The sequence below is a fragment of the Phascolarctos cinereus genome, unplaced genomic scaffold, assembly GCF_003287225.1.
Source record: "Phascolarctos cinereus isolate Bilbo 61053 unplaced genomic scaffold, phaCin_HiC Scaffold_726;HRSCAF=1367, whole genome shotgun sequence".
NCBI classification, from domain to species: domain Eukaryota; kingdom Metazoa; phylum Chordata; class Mammalia; order Diprotodontia; family Phascolarctidae; genus Phascolarctos; species Phascolarctos cinereus.
The window spans coordinates 155,628,179-155,648,316 of record NW_027556098.1 but is presented as its reverse complement, the minus strand read 5'-3'; the positions used below and the strand labels follow the sequence as shown (position 1 = coordinate 155,648,316).

The following is a 20,138-nucleotide window of genomic DNA, read 5'->3' as shown; positions in this document are numbered from 1 at the left end:
ATCAAATCCACCTACTGTTACCATAGGCAAATGCTCTCTGGGCCTCAATTTCTTCATCTGCAAAATGAGGTTTAAAATATTTGTTACTACTGCCTCACAGCACTATCATACGGACTGACAAGATAAAAGATGTCCTCTCTGTGAAATTATGACAACAAGAATTGAAGCAAAGTGGAAAAAAATGAATCATAAGAATATCCAGAAAGGGGACTTTCACTAGCAAAAGGCCAATATTTGGCTACATTTAGATTAAGATAAACTTCAATGTCCACTTGCTCTTAAAAGTGGTCCCTAGGTAACTACTGGGGCAGAGCCAAGATGGCGGAGTAAAAGCAGTGACTTGCTTGAGCTCTCCCCCAAACCCCTCCAGATACCTATAAAAATGGCTCTAAACAAATTCTAAAGCAGCAGAACTCACAAACAGACAGAGTGAAACAAATTTACAGACCAAGACAGCCTGGATGGTTGATTGGAAAGGTATATTACGCCGAATGGGGAGAGGAGTGTAGTTTGGTGTGGGCGCTCAGGCAAGGCAGGCCTCGGAGGACTGAATAATGGGCAGCTATGGCGGTTTCCAGACTTCCCAACCCACAAATGCCAAAGACAACTTAGAAGGTCAGTGGGAAAAGTCTGTGTCTGCAGTGAGAGAGAGAGGTGAGAGAGAGGGAAGCGTGGTCCCAGCTCCAGTCCCTGTGTGTAGCCCTGGGGCAGCAGCTGCTTCCAGTACTTCCAGCCCATAGACTGAGGGGAAATCAAGTGGCTGATCAGAGGGGGATTGCAAGGATCTCTCTGCTGGGGCAGGATTCTCTTGCTTTGCCCAGCCTTGGATCACAGTTCTGGGTGGTGGTCCTGGGGCAGAGAGGAGTGCTGGCATGGTGGAGCTTGTAGTGGTGGTGAAGAGGGAATCCTCCTCACAATTCCAAGACAGAAAAGAGCGCTTGTGGTCACTCAGGCCAGAGCACAGGCCAGGCAAGGAGTAAACACCTCGCCCTTGATCAAAGCACCTTTCAAGAACTGAAAATTTACAGGTCCCTAGAAGTGTCTCTGAAAACAGCTGCACCAAACCCCCCGAAGCTTGGGACAGTACATTCTCTACATTGGAAGCAGACCCCTACCTTAACAAACAGTTTAAAACCCAAGTAATTGGCCGGGATCATGAGCAAGCAACACAAAAAGAGTCAGACCATAGAATCTTACTCTGGTGACAAAGAAGATCAAAACATAGAAGCAGAAGAAGACAACAAAGTCAAATGTCCTACATCCAAAGCCTCCAAGAAAAATATGAATTTGTCCCAGGCCATGGAAGAGCTCAAAAAGGATTTTGAGAAGCAAGTAAGAGAAGTAGAGGAAAAACTGAGAGTGATGCAAGAAAATCATGAAAAACAAGTCAACAGCTTGGTAAAGGAGACCGAAAAAATACTGAAGAAAATAACACCTTAAAAAGTAGCTTAACCCAAATAGCAAAAGAGGTCCAAAAAGCCAATGAGGAGAAGAATGCCCTAAAAAGCAAAACTGGCCAAATGGAAAAGGAAGTCCAAAAGCTTACTGAAGAAAATACTTAGTTAAAAATTAGAATGGGGCAACTGGAAGATAGTGACTTTATAAGAAATCCAAAGCACTGTAAAACAAATACAAAAGAATGAAAAAATAGAAAATAATGTGAAATATCTCACTGGAAAAACAACTGACCTGGAAAATAGATTCAGGAGAGATAATTTAAAAACTCTTGGACTACCTGAAAGCCATGATCAAAAAAAAAGAGCCTAGATATCATCTTTCAAGAAATTATCAAGGAACACTGCCCTGATATTTTAGAACCAGAAGGCAAAATAAAAATAGAATCCACTGATCACCTCCTGAAAGAGATCCCCAAAGGAAAACTCCTAGGAATATTATAGCCAAATTCCAGAGTTTCCAGGTCAAGGAGAAAATATTACAAGCAGCCAGAAAGAAACAATTCAAGTATTATGGAAACACAATCAGGATAACACAAGATTTAGCAGCTTCTACATTAAGGGACTGGAGGGCCTAGAATATAATATTCCAGAGGGTAAAGGAGATAGGATTACAACCAAGAACCACCTATCCAGTAAAACTGAGTATAATCCTTCAGGGGAAAAAATGGTCACTCAGTGAAATAGGGACTTTCAAGCATTCTTGATGAAAAGACCAGAGCTGAACAGAAAATGTGACTTTCAAATACAAGACTCAAGAGAAGCATGAAAAGGTAAACAGGAAAGAGAAATCATAAGAGACTTATTAAGGTTGAACTGTTTACATTCCTACATGGAAAGATGATATTTGTAACTCATGAGATCTTTGTCAGTATTAGGGTAGCTGGAGAGTAAAAATTATATGTATGTATATATACAGATAGACAGAGGGCACAGGGTGAGTTGAAGATGAAGGGGTGATATCTGGAGAATAACATTAAGGGGTGAGAGAGGATTATCCTAGGAGAAGGAGAAAGGGAGAGGTAAAATGGGGTAAATTATCTCACATAAAACAGACAAGAAAAGGCTTTTACAGTGGAGGGGAAGTGGGGGAAGGTGAGAGGGAATGAGTGATTCTTATTATCACAGGATTTGGCTTAAGGAGGAAATAATATGCACACTCAATTGGGTATGGAAATCTATCTTACCCTACAGGAAAATTGGGGGAAAGGGGGACAAGAGAGCAGGGAGATGATAGAGGGCAGATTGGGGGAGGTGGTAATCAGAAGCAAATACTTCTGAAGAGGGACAGGGTCAAAAGAGAGGACAGAATAAATGGGGGGTGGAATAGGATGAAGGGAAATATACTTAAGTTTTTCACAACATGACTACTATGGAAGTGTTTTACATGACTACACATGTATAATCTGTATCAAATTGCTTACATTTTCAATGAGGGTGGGTGGGGAGGGAGGAAGGGAGAAAATTTGGAACCCAAAGTTTTAAAAACACATGTTAAAAAAAAACTGTTTTCACATGCAACTGGGAAATAAGAAATACAGGAAATGGGGTACAGAAATCTATACTGCCCTACAGAAAAATAGAAGGAGAAAGGGATAAGAGAAGGGGGGGTGAGATAGAAGGGAAGGCAGATTAGGCAAAGGGATATACAGAATGCATGCCATCTTGGGGGGGGAGAGGAATGAGATGCGGAGAAAATATGGAACTCAAAATCTTGTGGAAGAGAATGTTGAAAACTAAAAATAAATAAATAAATAAATAAATGATTTTTTTTTTAAAAAAGTGGTACCTAGTCTGGGAAGAAAAAAGAACTGAATCAGAAAAGTCAACCTGAATACATCTTTTGGCCCTCAACCTCTACTAACAAAGGAACCTCAATAGCAATGTGTTTAGGCTTGAAAGGGGAGAGAAAGAAGTCAGGTAAGCATTAATATAATTTTTCAATTTAATTGATTTGCATGTAATTATCCTTGATGGGAAGAATGGGGAATAGTAGGGTAGAAACATTTTTAAAAATTGTAATTTCAAATTTTCCCAAAGCATTGACTTGCAAAAAGTAATCAGCACTTGTCATTTCAAGAGAAAAGAGAGGTTCTAGAAAATAAAATTCCTTCTCAGATGAAACCTCCTTAAACATACATCTAAAAGGAATCCTAATTCTAGCACGATAAAATACAGGGCCTCACGTATCTAATAATAATATCATATGAAGTTCTAGGCCTAATAACAAAATTACCTAAATGGGATGTACTATAAAAATAAAATGTCCATTAAGAAATATTCCTACACTCCAAATTAACGTAATCAAACACAGCATTCAATAATATGCTATAAATTAAAATAATATGCATCACCAAAATCTAAGGCAATGTTCCCTTCAAAGTGGGCTTCCGAAAATCAGTCTTAAACTCCCTATTCCCTGGTATCTCCTAAAAAGTCTACCATCCTATGTCCCCGTCTCCTTTTTGCTAGAGTGGCCAGGTGTCATCTTCTTGAACTCTGACCCACTCTTTCAAAACAGTATGGACCAATCCAGCATATTTTCTTCTTTACAAAGCATAAGAAGTACCTTTATCACACTCCCTCTAGACTTGGTTCTTTTGTTTATAATGGTTTGGGTCAGAAAGAGTAACCTGGAAATGCCTTTGGGCCATCACTCTCTGTCTAAAAAAAGAAAAGAAACTACTTTTTTTTTTAATAGAAAATTAATATGAGTTACAAAAGAGGTAAAAAAAAAAGATCAAGAAGGTCAGTAGCATAGCATAAAACCATCTGGAAGTCATTTCTGTTGGCTACTAAAAATATAACTGGTAATTAGCATTTCTCTTCATACTAGCATCTTTTTAAAAAGGAAAGTAAAACATTTGTTTTCCTAAATAGAAATACACATAAGCAATTATGCAAATACACTGCCAAACTTTTTAAAAACAATTATTTGCAACATCAGGAATTTTTTTTAAAATATCATCTTTGTAGTAAATGAAATTATCTACTTTTTTCTGGATTCCCAAACACAATCTCTACTTACTATTTTTGATTTGAAGATATCCAACAGCCCTGATAAGTGAGTATACTGATTTGGCACTTTGCGAAGATGAACCATTTCAAAGTCAGTTCGAACTCCTGGACCCTGACATTCTCCTACATACATTCTTCGCCATTTCTGATGTATCTGCACGAAGAGTGGCACCTGACTAGAGAAAATGCTGAAGTGGTTGGTTAACAGGGTACAAGATTCTTTAATTATTTACTATTATAAGTCACTTCTTTTTTTTTCTTTTCTACATCAAGTTGGTTTTCTCCTTCAGGTGAATTAAAATTAATCAACCAAGAATTTATTAAGGGCCTATTATGTGCCACATACAATAGTGATTTTTCTCCTTTCACAAATTATAATGAAAACCTTAAAAAGAAAAAAGTAACTTACATCGAAGGTTTTTAGAAACTTCTACCTACCAGCCCGTATTCCCCAATGCAATAGAGACAGAACTCAGAAGGAGATTGCACTTGGATTCACTAAGAACAGCATCATTATTTGCCGCTGGGGCAATTACTACAAATTCGCGTAGTCCATACCTAAAAGACAATTTGAAGAAAAATTCCATCAAAGAAAATTTCAGAATGTAATAGTTTTTACTGACATCAGCAAGATATATTTAAGAAAAGGTATATACATTTCACTACAAAAAGCAAAGATGGGGACTGATTACACTAGAGCTCTGAATTTTTTAATGGTAATTTAACACGTAAAAGATTAAATTTCCTTTGCTTTTTATTCACAAAAACATTCTTATTATTTTCTTATGACTTTGCATTTACAAGTTAGGGAAAAAGGAAACACTGAGAAACAGTCTGCCCTTGAAGATTCAGAAAGTACTAAGATATCGCCAGTTATGATCAGAAAGTGTTGAAAAAGGATAAAGGACTAAGAGGCTAAGGAATTAAGGTTCCAGAAATGGTGGGAGAAAAAAAAGGCTTGTCAGTGTAAGGAGAATAAATGCTCATTTCTTAAAATAAAAAAGGCACAATGATGTTTTGAAAATCATTAATTATTAAATCATTAATTATTAAAAACTGCAAATTAAAACAACTCCACCTTATACTCATAAGGTTAGCAAAAAAAATGACAAAGACAGAAAATGACTCTTTTGGAGGGGCTGGAGGAGCACAAGCACAATAATGTACTATTGATGGGGCTGTGAATTAATCCAGCCATTCTAGAAGGCAGTTTGGTACCATGCCCAAAAAGACATTTAAAAGCACGAGATCCAACAAAATCAGAACTAAAAATAGACTCCAAAGGGATTACATGTTTTGTTGTAATGAAAAACTAGAAAATAAACAATACCCATCAATTGGGGAATGGCTCAATAAACATAATATATGAATGTAAAGAAATATTAGTACACTAGAAGAAAGGATGAAAGGGACAAATTCAGAATAACCTGGGAACTGATGCAAAAGGGATGAAATGAGCACAACTAGAACATTTTATAATAATTATAACATTGTAAAGGAAAACAATTTTGAAAGACTTAAGGACTTTGCTCAATGAAATGAACGACTACAGAAGAAAGATGATATGTCATGCTCCTTGCCTAGCAAGTGCAGAATGAGACATATATGTTCCGACATGGCCAATATGTAGATCTGTTCTGCTTAACTATACTTTTTTTTTTTAAGAGGGAGAAAAGAAAGTTAATGGAGACTGGGGAAGAGTGATTAGTGTGCCAAGGGAAAAAAGATCAAAAGAACATCAACATCAAGAAATGCTTAAAAATACACAAAAGAGGTAAGAAAGAAATTCAGATGGGGACATAGGCAAGCAGAGTAGTGTTGGTTATCACGTTAAATCTGATATATACTTTAATATATACTTTTAAAAACACAAGCTATATGTAATAGAGAGTGAAGGTTCATATGCAATCCTCTTATTTTTTATATGTAAACTTTCATGTTTGTTGTTTGTTAAGTTCTTAATAAAAAAATAATAAAAAATTTCAAGTATTTTTGGAAATTAAATCAATCTTAAAAAGAGCTAATATAATTTTAGAGTACCAAAATATTAAACAATTACTCTCCATTGTACAACTATAGAATGTTTATAATACTCTAAGTTGAGAATAAAAATAGAATTGTAAAACAACCCAAATCCTTTCTTTTTTAATTCCTTTCACTTACTTAACCAGACCTGTAACCAAACTAAAGTTTAACCTTCACACGAAATTTAATTTTTCAAAAAATTGTGCTATGATGTGAAATTTTGCGTTCAAATACTCTATATGTTTACAATTTGTTAAGTGTTCTTGATAACCTGAAAATACATTTTATAAAATGTAATACACTTTACATTTTGAACAGCAAAATTACATTTTATATGTCATAGATTTTAGAAAGGAAAAGTATTTTCTGATATGTATTTATAATTCAATTATGTTGATACTTACATTTTGAACATCTTAAGGTTTACCTCAGAAAATGTGCATAAAAAGAGTTTTGGTCCTTTAGTAATCTTTAAAAAACCCTTATTTTGTATGATTTTTTTTTTGACTAGGCAATGGGGTTGTGACTTGCCCAGGGTCATACAGCTAGTAAGTGTCAACTGTCTGAAGCCACATATGAACTCAGTTCCTCCTGACTCCAAGGCCAGAGCTCTACCACTGCGCCACCTACCTGTCCCCTGTATGATTTTTTAAATCTTCAAGTGCCATAGAAGTGTAAGATAAATAAGGGGTTTCCACTGCATATTTATTTATGTCAGTCTTTAAAAGCTGTTATCCATCAAACTGAGGTGTTAGAAATATTTTTAAGTGAAATATTAAGTACTTTTTTATATAGTATAGAACAGGATTAGTACAGTGTTCTGGGGTATGCCAAAGAGACACCAAAAGAGAGACTATGGTTCTATGGAACTTACAAGAGGGAAAAAAAACACATATACACAACTTTTTTTACTCTTTAGAGAATCCCTCACTCAAGCCTTCATTAAAACGAGGGATTTAATTTAAACCCAATTCTAAAAAACTTGGTTATCTGTTTTTCTAATACAACAAAAATAAAAACAAAAAAACCCCAAAGTGGGGAGGAGTATATTAATAGAGGTATGTATTATAATAGCCTTCAAAAATACTTGCTTGACAGAACTAGGAGGCCAAAATAACCTATACCAAAAAAAAAAAATCAAAGGAACTAAAACAACAAAATTACAGCAATTTGGAGTTATCTAGAATAGAGTCAAATAACTCTACAAAGTAATAAGAGGACGGTATCAGTGTGTTTACAGCAGAGGCCTCAAACTCCTGGCTGAGTTCAGTGGAACCAGACTAAAATGTTATTGGGAAATGTTTAACAAATTAAATAAATACAGTACAGCATGGATAATATTAATTTGTGGTTTTCCATGTCAAATATGGGCCCACAGGGATCCCTTTCCACTGCAATTTGACACCCCTGTATTATAACATAGTGCAACAGCTGATGTTCATAGTAATTGAGTAATAAAGAAAAAGTAAGAGTATATTCAATATAATCTGTTCAAGTCAAGGAAATATGTAACACATTTTAAAAATGATTTCCATTCCAAAATGGTCAAAATTTGGTGCTTTAGTAATTTTCTACCTTATTTTATACTTTCTATAAACTTACTTTTTATAAACCTTACTTTACTGTTCAGTCATCTGGTAAATTCACTTAGCAAGTGTAGTCTGCCCTCCAATAAATCTGATAAACGATGATAAATTAATGTAGGGAGTACAAATGCAGATAACAAGTCCCTTTTCCCAGTATGCCCTAGCATGTCAAAAGACAGCCACAGGTATGTTACAGACTGGGAGACACTGATGTAAATTGTGTTGGAGAAAAACAGTAACAGAGGGATCTGCACAAGCAAGTATTAGTCAAATGAATAAAACATTTATTAAACACCTATGTGTAAAACACTCTGTTAGACATTAGGGATACAAAGCAAATAGGAAAAGTCTAAGTTCTCAAAAAGTTTACATTTTATTGAAGAATACTATCTGGATACAATCTTGTAAGGTAGATGTTATTATTCCCATTTTAAAGATAAGGAAACTAAGGCTAAGAAAGTTTAAGTACTTGTTTCAGGCAGAATTCAAACTCAGGTCTTCCTGACTCCAAATCCAACATTATATTCACTGAGCCATCTACCTATTTCTTAATTATCTCTTAATTGCCATATCTAATGGCAGTTTCTTGATCCTCATCCTTCTTGGCTTCTCTGGTTACTTGTGACACTGTCAATAACCTTCATTTCCTGGAAATTCCTCTCTACATTTTTGTGACACTGCCATTCTCTAGATTTCTTCTCACCTACATAATCACACCTTCTCAGTCTCCTTTCTTGGATCTTCATCTAAATCATACCCATTAACCATGGGTGTCCTACAAGACTCCGACCCAGGCTTTTTCTTCTATAATTTCTTGTTTGGTGCTCTTGTTAGCTTTTCTTTATGACTTCTCTGTTAACAGTTGAGTGTATTACCATCCACCCAGGCACTTAGGCTCAAAACCTTGGTGTCATCGACAATTCCTCAGTTTCACTTACTCCACATATCCAACCTGTTGAAAAATCCTGCTATTTCTCTCTTCACAACACGCATTCTCTCCACTCACAAAGCCATTACTCCCCCACGACAGGCTCTAAGTTGCTGTCAGTGCAACTGCAATAGCTTTCCAATTTGTCTTCCTGATTTTAAGGGCTATTAAAGGGTCCCCTGAATTTGTCTTTTTGAGTTGCCATATTTTCCAGGAACACTGGACCTAGAACATGCAGGAGGCCCTGAATATGTCAAGGACAAAGTGGGTCCCCCACTCCAGCTGATATAAGTTGATGTTTGTACCCTAATCTGAATTTCCTGTGTGTTAATGAGAGGCAAGATGAGTGCCAGCCAGCCTATGCCAACCTGGGAAAATGCTTGTGCAGCTGAGGTCCTTTGCAGATAATTGGACCCTCCTATCTTCATAGTGTAGTGATTCCGAAGGGAAAAGAATGTGGCTTTTGCCATTGCCTTGCTCTTCCCCTTCAAAAGGGATTTCGTCCTATTTCACATCTTTACTGCAATTTTCCCCTCCTATGCCATGCCCCTCCCGTTTTTTCCTCCTCCTTTTGCTGTACTGTCATAAATATACAAACTTCTGTAAGGACTGTGAACTCTCTGGGTTCCATATGCAAGTTCATTTCTATTGTAATAAACCAGGTTTTCACATAAGTCTTGTGACATTGTGATTGCCTGTTAACACTGCCAAATAACATCCCTTTTTCCCAATCAATAAACTCCAATGTTTCCCAATTACCTCCGAGTCAGTCTGGCAACGAAAGCCCTTCCTACCTTTCCAGTCTTACATTTACAGTGCGTCACTCTTCGATACAGCTATACTGACTTACTTGTTATAAACACAATACTTCATCTGTTTTGCAGCGGCTGCTCTTTATAACTGGAATGCTTTCCCTCTTCACCTCTGCCTCCTAGCTTCCCTGACCTCCTCCAAGATTCAGCTCAAACTTCATCTTCTGCAAAAGACTTTTTCTGCACCACCTCACCCATTGCTGCTAGTACCCTCCCCTGTAAAACTACCTTCCATTTGAACTCTATATACTTTATATTTACATAGTTATTAGCATATAGTCTCTCCCATTAAAATGTGAATTCCTGCAGAGAAGGGAGTGTGTTTTTGCTTTTTGTTGTATTCTCAGAGCTTGGTATAGTTCCTAGCACATAGTAATCACGAAATAAATGCTTTGTGACTGATTGGCTAACCAATATTTTCATGCTGAATCATACTCAAAAAGCTTCTTTCACATTCAGTTCCAAATAAAGAGTATCAAATATTCTCTTAGTTGTCTCTGAAATATAATCCTAATTATACACTGCTCTGAATTATATACCTCAAAATACCAAAAAGTCAATAAAATGTACACATACCATCTTACCAGGCAATGAGCTCTAGGAGGAAAGTCATTGCTCATGCACAACAAATCTTGCATAGATTGTGGAATAGCATCTGTGAAAACAGGTAATTTTAAAGAAGTCAGTATCTTTTCATTGCAAGGGAGAAACCTATTAAACATTTAGAGAAAATGCATTATTTACCTAATTTTACCATCTGTTTAAAATTATATCATTTTAAAATATTTTGAGAGAACCTAAACTCCTTAAAGACAAAGGCCTTCATTTTTTTCCTTTGTATCCCAAGGGTCTGCCACATAGTAGGTACTTAACTATTGAACTGACAGATGAAACTAGACTACACAAAAAAGAGGTACACTATCCCTAAGTTTATGTACTCTAGTCCCTTGGTTCTCAAACTTTTTGGTGTCAGGGCTCCTTATTCTTAAAAATTACTAAGGACCCCAAAGAGTTTTTGTTTACCTGGATTTTACATATATATCTATATCTATATATATATATCTATATCTATCTATCTATTTATATATGTATGTATACACACACATATATATACACATATATACACACAGACATAGACATAGATATATATTGAGATCTATCATTAAAAATTAAAAATTATATTAAAAGATTTATTCAATCATTTAAAATAGCAATAATAAACCCACTGTGTTAATATAAATCACACTGAAAAATAAAAATGAAACTATATGATAATAGTTTGAAACTATATGGAAAAATGAAAAATAACTATTTTACAAAACAAAAATAACTTTAAAAGTAGCATTGTTTTAAGTATTTTTGCAAATCTGTCTGGTTTAGTAGAAGACTTCTAGATTCTTATATCTGCTTCTGCATTCAATCTGTTGTGATGTTATTTTGGATGAAGAACTAGCCTCATATAAATATGTCGTTGGAAAAGAGAGGCGCATTTTAATTGGCAAATAATGCCTTAGTATTATTACAAAAATAATTTTGACCTCAAAGACCCCCCGAAAGGGTTTCAGGGCCCCACAGGTGTCCATGGACCACCCTTGAGAACTGCTGGTTTAGTCTACTGCCTCTGTGCCTAAACCTCAACAAGCAATGGTCCACTGCCATTTGTCTTGGAATGCTTCTTTGTTGAATGTTGTTTCTCAGCAAATTAGAAATTCTGCTTTAAAATTCGCTAACACCATGAAGTTTTTCCAAATTATTGTTTTCTAACTCTGGCCACTTAAATACTAACAACCAACTGTCTATCTTTCCACTTCTCTCCATGTATCCCTTTCGTCAAATATTTAATTAGGTTTTGCCCTTCATGTTCAAAGATGAAACTGTTGGTCATTAGTACCATACACATGTTGCTAAAAAAAAAAAGTACCATCAATAGTCTTTTCCTTGTTACAAAAGGCAAACAACAAACCTATCTCCTTTTATGAGTAACTATCCCATATATTTTGTAAATCTGCATTCAGAATACACTACCAGAACGTTTAAAATCTAGCATTCTACAAATAAGCAGCAACTCTTCTGAATTAGACAGATTTGGTTTCTCAAGCTGCTTTCACAAAGAAATTTAGGAGATATTGACCCACAACACTTTACTTGAATCTAGGAGTTATTGATCTGCATGCCACTCCCAGCATTAGTTGCTTCTAGAACTGACAACATACTGGTACCTTATCAAGGCTGTAAAGCGTGTCTATGTAAATACCATTTTACAACAACATACCATGCAGTGAACCCTGCCCTTGTCTTTTATACTACAATCTTCCTTTCCTGCTGGTCTCAAACACATCTGCTATCAAATAATCTTCTTGCACTCTTACTACTCTGGCCTGAAAACACTTTCTTAAAGTGGCATCTTATGCCTGAACTTCCCTGTAATGTCATCTATCACTAAAAAGAACCCTGAACATACATCCTTCCATAAAGTATTTCTGCACTGATCACAAGAAAGCAGATAGTTACCTACATTCCTTTGCCTATAATAGCTCTCAATTGTACTTATCTCTCAAATATAACTTACTTTTCAGCCATGCCTTTTTACGAAATTTTGTTGATCTGATTTTGATGTGGATTAAAAACATACTATATATACAGATATGTAAGAATATCTGTATATATAGATGTATATCTGTACATATACAGTCTGTCTCTCTCTCTCTCTCTCTCTCACTCACTCTCTCTCTCTCACACACACACACCACACACACACACACTCCACTGATATCCATCCTAGGTCATAAATCTGAGAAGCCAGTAACCATCTGTATAATTCTTCCTATATTGTACTTCAACATTTAACAAATGTTTTTGAGGCTGATGAAACAAGAAACATGTTAAAATATGGGAGAATGGGGAAGGAGGTAAGAGGAAGGTCACAGGGTTATATAATTTCAACACAAAAACAGGACAAAATACCCAAACCCTATAATTAGTTTTCCCAATTTTGTTGTGACTCACGATCATTTGAATTTTATCACATCTTCTCTGGTTTTTTTCCTCAAGAAGGTATTGATATAGTTATGAGATCCTCATATATTTAATAAGCTGCTTATTCAAATTAAAAACAATTATAACTGCCCAGATCTCTGGGATTTTAGAGGACTATCCTCAATAGAAAACCTCTCATTTAAAAAATTAACATACAGTTTTATTATGAAAAACATAGATTTCAAACATGGCATAGCTATGAAAAACTTCTAAGAAATGTTTTCATTAAAAATACTTTTAAGTTTATAATGAAACAAGTTATTAAGTTTTTTTCCATAATTAAGAACCAACTTTTAAATGGGAAGAGGTTAAAAAAAAATACAGTAAAACTTATCTACCTTCTAATGCTTCTTCTTTTCCTTCTTTATCATTGGATTCTTGCACAAGAAAATGATGAGTGATAGAAAACTTGAAGTCAGCAAAGGAAATTTCATCTGATTTTTCCTCCCATGTGCCACTAGTAAATATACCCTGCATTTAAAAATAAAATTATTCGACTTTTTCCATACTCTTATCATTTCCATTTTGTATATATTAGTCATCAGATTTTTTTCTCCCTCTCCTACCCAAAACTATAAAACATCAAACTACAAGCATGCCTCAATTTGAAGAGGAGAAGAGAGGGAAAAAAGAAAATTCAAATTTACAAGAATAATAAATTAAAGAGTGACTTTGTTGTATAAAAAAAACAAGCTATTCTAAGATTTTTTTTCACCTTCATCAATTTTATTTTTAATTTTTAAAATTATTGTTGAAATAACTTGTTTTCACATCAGATTCATTTCTAAGTCCATCTTCCCCTCCTAAATCCTGTGGATCATCCTCATAACAAAGAATTTTTTTTAAAATAGAAAAAATGGTTCAGTAAAATCAATCTGCATGTGAACAGAGTCTGGCAGTACATGTAGTATTTCTTATCAATAGTTCACGTGCAATGAAGGAAGATGTATTTCTCAAGCATTCTCCAGTCCAAGCTTCTTGGCCATTAGAATTACAGTGTCAGTTTCAGGTTAGTTTTGTTATTGTTGGTTTTATTTCCATTCTCACTTTTGTGTGAGATAATGTTTAAGATATCTCATTTATACTAATTTTCAAGCATAAGTATGTCAAAAAAATGAGTTCAATTTTTAAGTAAAATCTTTCATATCAAGAAAAGTCCACATCACTTTACAATGAAATGCAGATTAAAAGGTTATACACAAATAGTAAAACCTCTATAAGAATAATTACATATATAATCTACCTTATCTACTTTTTTAGCCTTATCAGTTACATATTGCTTTCAGTTCATTCTACACTCCAAAACGTACTACTAGCTTTTTACAAATCCAATTCTGTACTCCTGGTCTCCCTCCTTTAATAGAAGCCTTATACCATTCCTAGAACTCATTCCCTCTCCTCATTTCATCTAATAAAATCCTCTTCTTTTCAGGCTCAGTTAAAGTACAGCCTTCCATGAAGCTTTCCTTGATTTTCCAAACTGAAAATGATCTCTACCTCCTCAAATTTTCCTATAACACTTTGGTGAGTCTTTCCTTTTCCCTAATCACACTCTATTTTTATGTGTGTGTGTGTGTATGTCCTATCATATTTTTGTGTACATAATGTATCCCTACCCCACCCCCAACTCTGTTTGATTATAAGCTTCTATTCTGTAAGACAGACACACTTCCATCTTTCATTGTTGTATTCCTAGAGCCTAGCTGGATGCACTACACATACTAAGCTTGGTAAATGTTTGTTGAAGAATAGGACACAAAGAAATAATACTACAATTAGTTTTACATATATATAGATTACATATCATTATGTAAAGTTAAACAGGAAAATAAATATACACTTGTCACAGATATCTGTGTGCAAGGAGTAGTACCGTGAGATAGTGCCTGCCCTCAAGGAACCTGGACCCCTTGAGTGAATAAGCACAGACTGCCAACATGGAGGAAAGAGTTCTCAAGGATAGCCATGAAGAACTACAATCCAACTTAAACCCAATAAACTATGAACAATAAAGAAATAAACTGATGTTTTCCTGCCTATTGATTATGGACAGTTTTTAACTGAGAAGGTCTCTCAGCTAAAGAACAAAGTGAAAGGACTTGAGGAATGCCAACTCTATGTTCAAGTTTATTAAAGAGGAAGGAGTATTTTGTGACAGAATGGAAGAAAAACAAAAAGAAACTCAGAAGCAAAAGGATGACAAGAAGGCAGAGGAGAATAAATAATATGTATTATACATATACATAGATATATGTATATGTGTGCATATGTAAATAATTGTTTCTTAATTGGATGAATATGACAGAAAAAAAAAAACAAACTCTGCACCCCTGCAGCTACACAATAGATATGAAGCTCTTTGGGGGAAATCCTTAAACTTATTTTTGTTGTCTGAAGAAGGGGAGTTTTAGAATAAGATTCACTCTGAGATGTAAATAAACCTCCTTAAGTTCTTTCAGCTCCCATAGTTTTAATAACATCTATATGCAGATGCCTCTGATTGTGTGTGTGTGTAAATAACATCTCCAATCTTCTAACCTCTAGTCCTGTATCACCAATTCGCCACTGAACTGGATGTTTCATAGGCATCTCATGCTCAACATATTCAAAATGGAACTCATTATCCTTCCCCTCAAAAATCTACCATTCTTCTGAACTTCCCTATCTCTGCTGAAAGCTTTACCTATCCTTCCAGTCATTCAGGTTCACTACCTCAGAGGCATCTTTAACTCCTTCCTCTCCTTTCTCCCATAAATCCAATCAGTTGCCAAGTCTTGTTATTTCTACTCCCTTCCCCCCAACAACTCCAACATCTCTCCTCTTCTTTCTACCCAGAAAAGCCATTTAGGTCAGGCCCTTCTTACCTCTTCTATAGAACTCTGTTCAGTTATTCAGTTGTGTCCAAATCTTCATGACCCTGTATGAGGTGCTCTTGGCAAAGATACTGGAGTAGTTTGCCATGTCCTTCTCCAGTGGATTACGGCAAACAGAGGTTACGTAACTTGCCTAGGATCACACAGCTAGTGAACGTCTGAGGCTGCATTTAAACTCAAGTCTCTCCGACTCCAGACCAAGCACTCTATCCACTGAGCCACCTAGCTGCCTCCATGGAGCAAGCCTCCTAAGTGGTATGCCTGCTTTGTCTCACTTCCAACCCATCCTCCACATAGCTGCCAAAGTGACTTCCTAATTTGCAGGTCTAACCACGTCACACCAATATTCAACAAATGTTGGTTGTTCCCTATAAAATAAAGTCACCTGTTTGGCATTTAACACAACATAGCTCTAACTTAGCTTTCCAAGCTTATAACATGATTTGTTTTTATATACTCTTCAGTTGTCAAACTGGCCTCCTTGCTATTCCTTACATACCACACTCCATCCCCAGCCTGTGCCTTTCCAGATAATGTTATCATAACACCAGGAATGTGCTCCTTCCCACCTCTGAGTATCTTTAGTTTTCTTCAAATCTTACCTTTAGTGCCCCTCTTACATTCCTTTCCTGATTCTCTCAATTACTATAATCTTATATTTACATATTTACTTCGTGTATATGTGTGTGTGTATATATATATGTGTGTGTATGTATACACATATACACACACACATACATATATATATATACACATATATATTTGTCTTTCCCCCAAAAAAATGTAAGCTCAAGGGTATGGACTCTTTCTTCTTCTTTCTTTCCTTTCCTTGCCTTTCTTTTTTGTATCACTCAGGATCCAGCACAGTTCCTAGAACATAATAAGCACCTAACAGAAGTCCGTATCTGATTCTAAAGACAACAGTAACTAAAAGTTGCTGAGCAAGAGAATTATGGAGTTAAAATGGGTTTTAGGAATATCACTTAGACAGTAGTGTGAAGTCCTGCTCATTAAAGTCAATGAAAACAAGTCTCTTTCACATGACAGATCTTTAAATAAGGATAGCTATAATATTTAAATCTATTAGCCTATAATTAATTATTACATTCTTACTCCTTTCATTATGTTAGCTTTTCTGGCTACCAAATCATGGTTGCTTCATATTAAGCTTCTGGTTCTATAAAAGCCTCAGTTGTTGTTTTTTTTTCACATGAACTACTTCCAATTTGCAAAGTTGATTTTTTGAACCTAAGTATAAAACTTCACACTTACCCTATTAAATTTCATCTTATTAAATGTGGCTCAGTTGATCTAGCCTGGCATCTATTCCATCCAGTTTTGAATCATCTGCTAAACCTGGTAAGTATGACATACTTTTATTCAAATAATTGATAAAAATGTCCAATAGCACAAGGCAAAGCAAAAGCTTTAAGGCATTCCACTAGAGACTTCTTGCAACTAACATCAGACCAATTAATGACTACTCTTTGGGACTGGTCATTCAACCAGTTCCAGACGCACCAACTAAACTATCATGCAGCCTAGATCTCTGTTCTATTTTGTCCATAAGTAAAGCATGACTATTTCAAATGGCTTTGTTGAAATCGAGGTAAACTACACCTACATTTCCCTGATCTACCAGTCTAGTAACTATCAAAAAAAGGGAAGTAAGATTAGTCTGGGATGATCTGTTCTTAAAGAAGCCATGCTGGTTTATTGTAATCACTATTTTCCTTTTCTACATGTTCACAAATATCTCTTTAATAAGTGTGGGACAAGATTTGCAGCTTTATTTGCAATCTCTTTTTTCTGCTTTGTATATGGAAACGTTTATTTGGTGTTTGTTAACCCAGAATAAAAAAAAGAAAAGAAAAAAAGTGAGGCAGGTAGGTGGCACGGTGGATAGGGCACCGGCCCTGAAGTCAGGAGGACCTGAGATCAAATCTGGCCTCAGACACTTGACACTAGCTGTGTGACCCTAGGCAAGTCACTTAACCCCAACTGCCTCACCAAAAAAACCAAAAAACAATGTGTGGAAAAGGAAACCAGTTTTGTGACTAAAAAACATTTTCAAGGATTTAAAACTGGCAGGAGGTCCTTTGTGGTTCTTGTCCCATATTTAACATATAAAGATGTTCTGGAAAAAAACTGGCAGCTTCTCATACTTCAAGAAACAATGAAGATATATAAGAATTATCAGGTAGGAAAATTCCAAAAAGAAGAGATACATCATGTTGACTGGGGATTCCCTGTTGAGTATTAAAAGGGGTGACCATGTACAGACTACTGAAGGCCAATGAAGAAGTGTGTTATCTTCTTACAGCATATACTAAAAACATGGCACCTCATATATTCATAAATTTTAGCTGCTAACTCATACTAACTGCACCTCCTCAAGTTTAAAGCTGCATTAAAAATTTTGGGACACAGTGTATTTTTTTATTTTGTTTTTAATTTGTTGGAATAAAACAAGCATTGCCATGACATAGTACCATAAAAAAGATGACTACACATGAAATTACAAATCTACCATGCAGAACTTTCTATCCCATTCAAATATACAAAATTATGATGTAAATTTTTTCTCCTTCCCTCATACCCCGAAGGCTACCATCAGACACAGAAAGATGCATATAGTAAAATTATTCTATACATACTTCCTTCTATTTATCAGTTCCTTCTCTGGATGTAGATAGCATCTTTCTTCATATGTCCTTTATTTTTAGAATGTATTTTGAACTCTGTATTCTTAGAATGTTAGAACAAAAAAGGATTTCATCCAGTCTAACATGCTCATTTTATATACATTAAAATCCTCATTTCACTGAATACAGAGTATATGAAAGGTAGTATGTCACAGTGGAGAGAGCACTTACTTGTAATGAGAAGACTTGGCTTTGAAGCCCAGCTCTGGACACATACCATGACCATTAGTTAAGTCGCTTTACTTCTCTAAACTTTATTTTTCCTCAATTGTAAAATGGGAAAGATTTTTAGACTTTCTTCTCATAGGGTTGTTGTGAGGGCAAAAAAACACTCAGTAAATCTTAAAGTACCGTATAAGTATTAATATTAACATGAACAAATGTATTCTCAAAAGGTTCAGAAAGCAATGAAGTGAGCTACTATTTCAGACAATTCTGAGCAAGAAAGCAATGAAGTGAGCTACTATTTCAGACAATTCTGAGCAAGAAAGTACGGATTCACAAATTAGAAATACAGGGGTCTGGAAAAGTTGATTGTCATCTTCATATTCATAAAAGTCCAGGAACAAAATATTGAGAATAATTAAACATGAAACCTACAATTTAGGAAAAGCAGTTTTCAAAAAATTTATAGTCATGAAAAAGAGATGGCCATTACTCTGGCTAAAGACTTTAAAAGGGAACACAGCTTAAGAAGAGTTGCTTAAGATGAAATTCTGACAATATGACAAATACAATAAAAAATAATCCTTAGGGAAAAAACCAACACAGATATACAACGAACTCAACAATATATAACCAAGAACAAATTTTTTTTAAAAGTAGCACAAAACTGCTAGAATAGTGTCCAAAAAATCTAAAGCCTAAAATAAATGGAGGCTTATGAAAAATGTCCAAATTAGCAAAAAGTGCTTTTTAAAAGGCATAACCAATATATAAAGAGCAAGAAGGAAGGGACAAGTTGGTCCAGTGCTCAGGGAAGGTGGTATAATGTTATGAGAATACAGAACAAAACATGAATAATCAAATTCCCATTTTATTTCCTAAACCAGAAGAATTGTCTTCAAACTACAGGGCTGAAAGAAAATTCTAGTCCAAGACAGGTAAGGAAATGATAGAGCATTCCCTGGCTGCCCATCTCTAATCTGTCCTTCACACAGCTGCCAAAAATGATCACCTTAGGGCACAGATCCAACCATGTCACTTCCCCTGCTTAAAAAAGTAGATCTAGGATAAAATATAATCTCTTTAGCTATATATTTAAGACCCTTCACAATATACCTCCAACATCTTATTCCAGTCTTACTTCACTTTATTTCACTTTGTTTACCTTTCAAACTTGTCATGAGGTCTCTACTTCAAGGCATTAGCCCAGGCCCTTTTTAACCATGTCCATAATGCACTCCTTCTTCTTTTCTGTCATTAAGAATAATTTTTCTGCAAAGTTTAACACAAGTTCCATGTGCTTTGCTAATCTAATTACCGCAGCTGAAAGTATTGTCTCCTTCCTAAAATTTTCACCTTGTTGAGCTTTCTCCTTTATTCCATTACAACCTACTTCAAGTGACACAATATCTATAGTATGTATATTGTTTCCACCCTTCTCCCAGAAAACACAAGCTCCTTGAAAGAATGTATTATGTCAAGGGCTTGGAAAACGATATTCCAGAGGGCAAAAGGGCAGGATTACAACCAAGAGTC

The 20,138-nt window shown here is 35.3% G+C and overlaps 1 protein-coding gene across 3 annotated transcripts in view; it reads right to left on the bottom strand.

Annotated features, from left to right (window-relative positions):
* RAB3GAP1 (RAB3 GTPase activating protein catalytic subunit 1) overlaps positions 1 to 20,138 on the bottom strand; it is a 96,620-nt gene that overhangs the window by 58,129 nt on the left and 18,353 nt on the right. For 2 of the 3 annotated variants that reach the window (XM_021009434.2, XM_021009436.2), the window contains 4 exons: positions 13,198 to 13,330; positions 10,400 to 10,478; positions 4,911 to 5,030; positions 4,483 to 4,660 (listed from right to left, as the gene is read on the bottom strand). In XM_021009434.2, coding sequence (XP_020865093.1) covers positions 4,483 to 4,660; positions 4,911 to 5,030; positions 10,400 to 10,478; positions 13,198 to 13,330 — 510 coding nt within the window. The remainder of the gene's footprint in view (positions 1 to 4,482; positions 4,661 to 4,910; positions 5,031 to 10,399; positions 10,479 to 13,197; positions 13,331 to 20,138) is intronic. The other variant, XM_021009435.2, reaches the window with a different exon arrangement.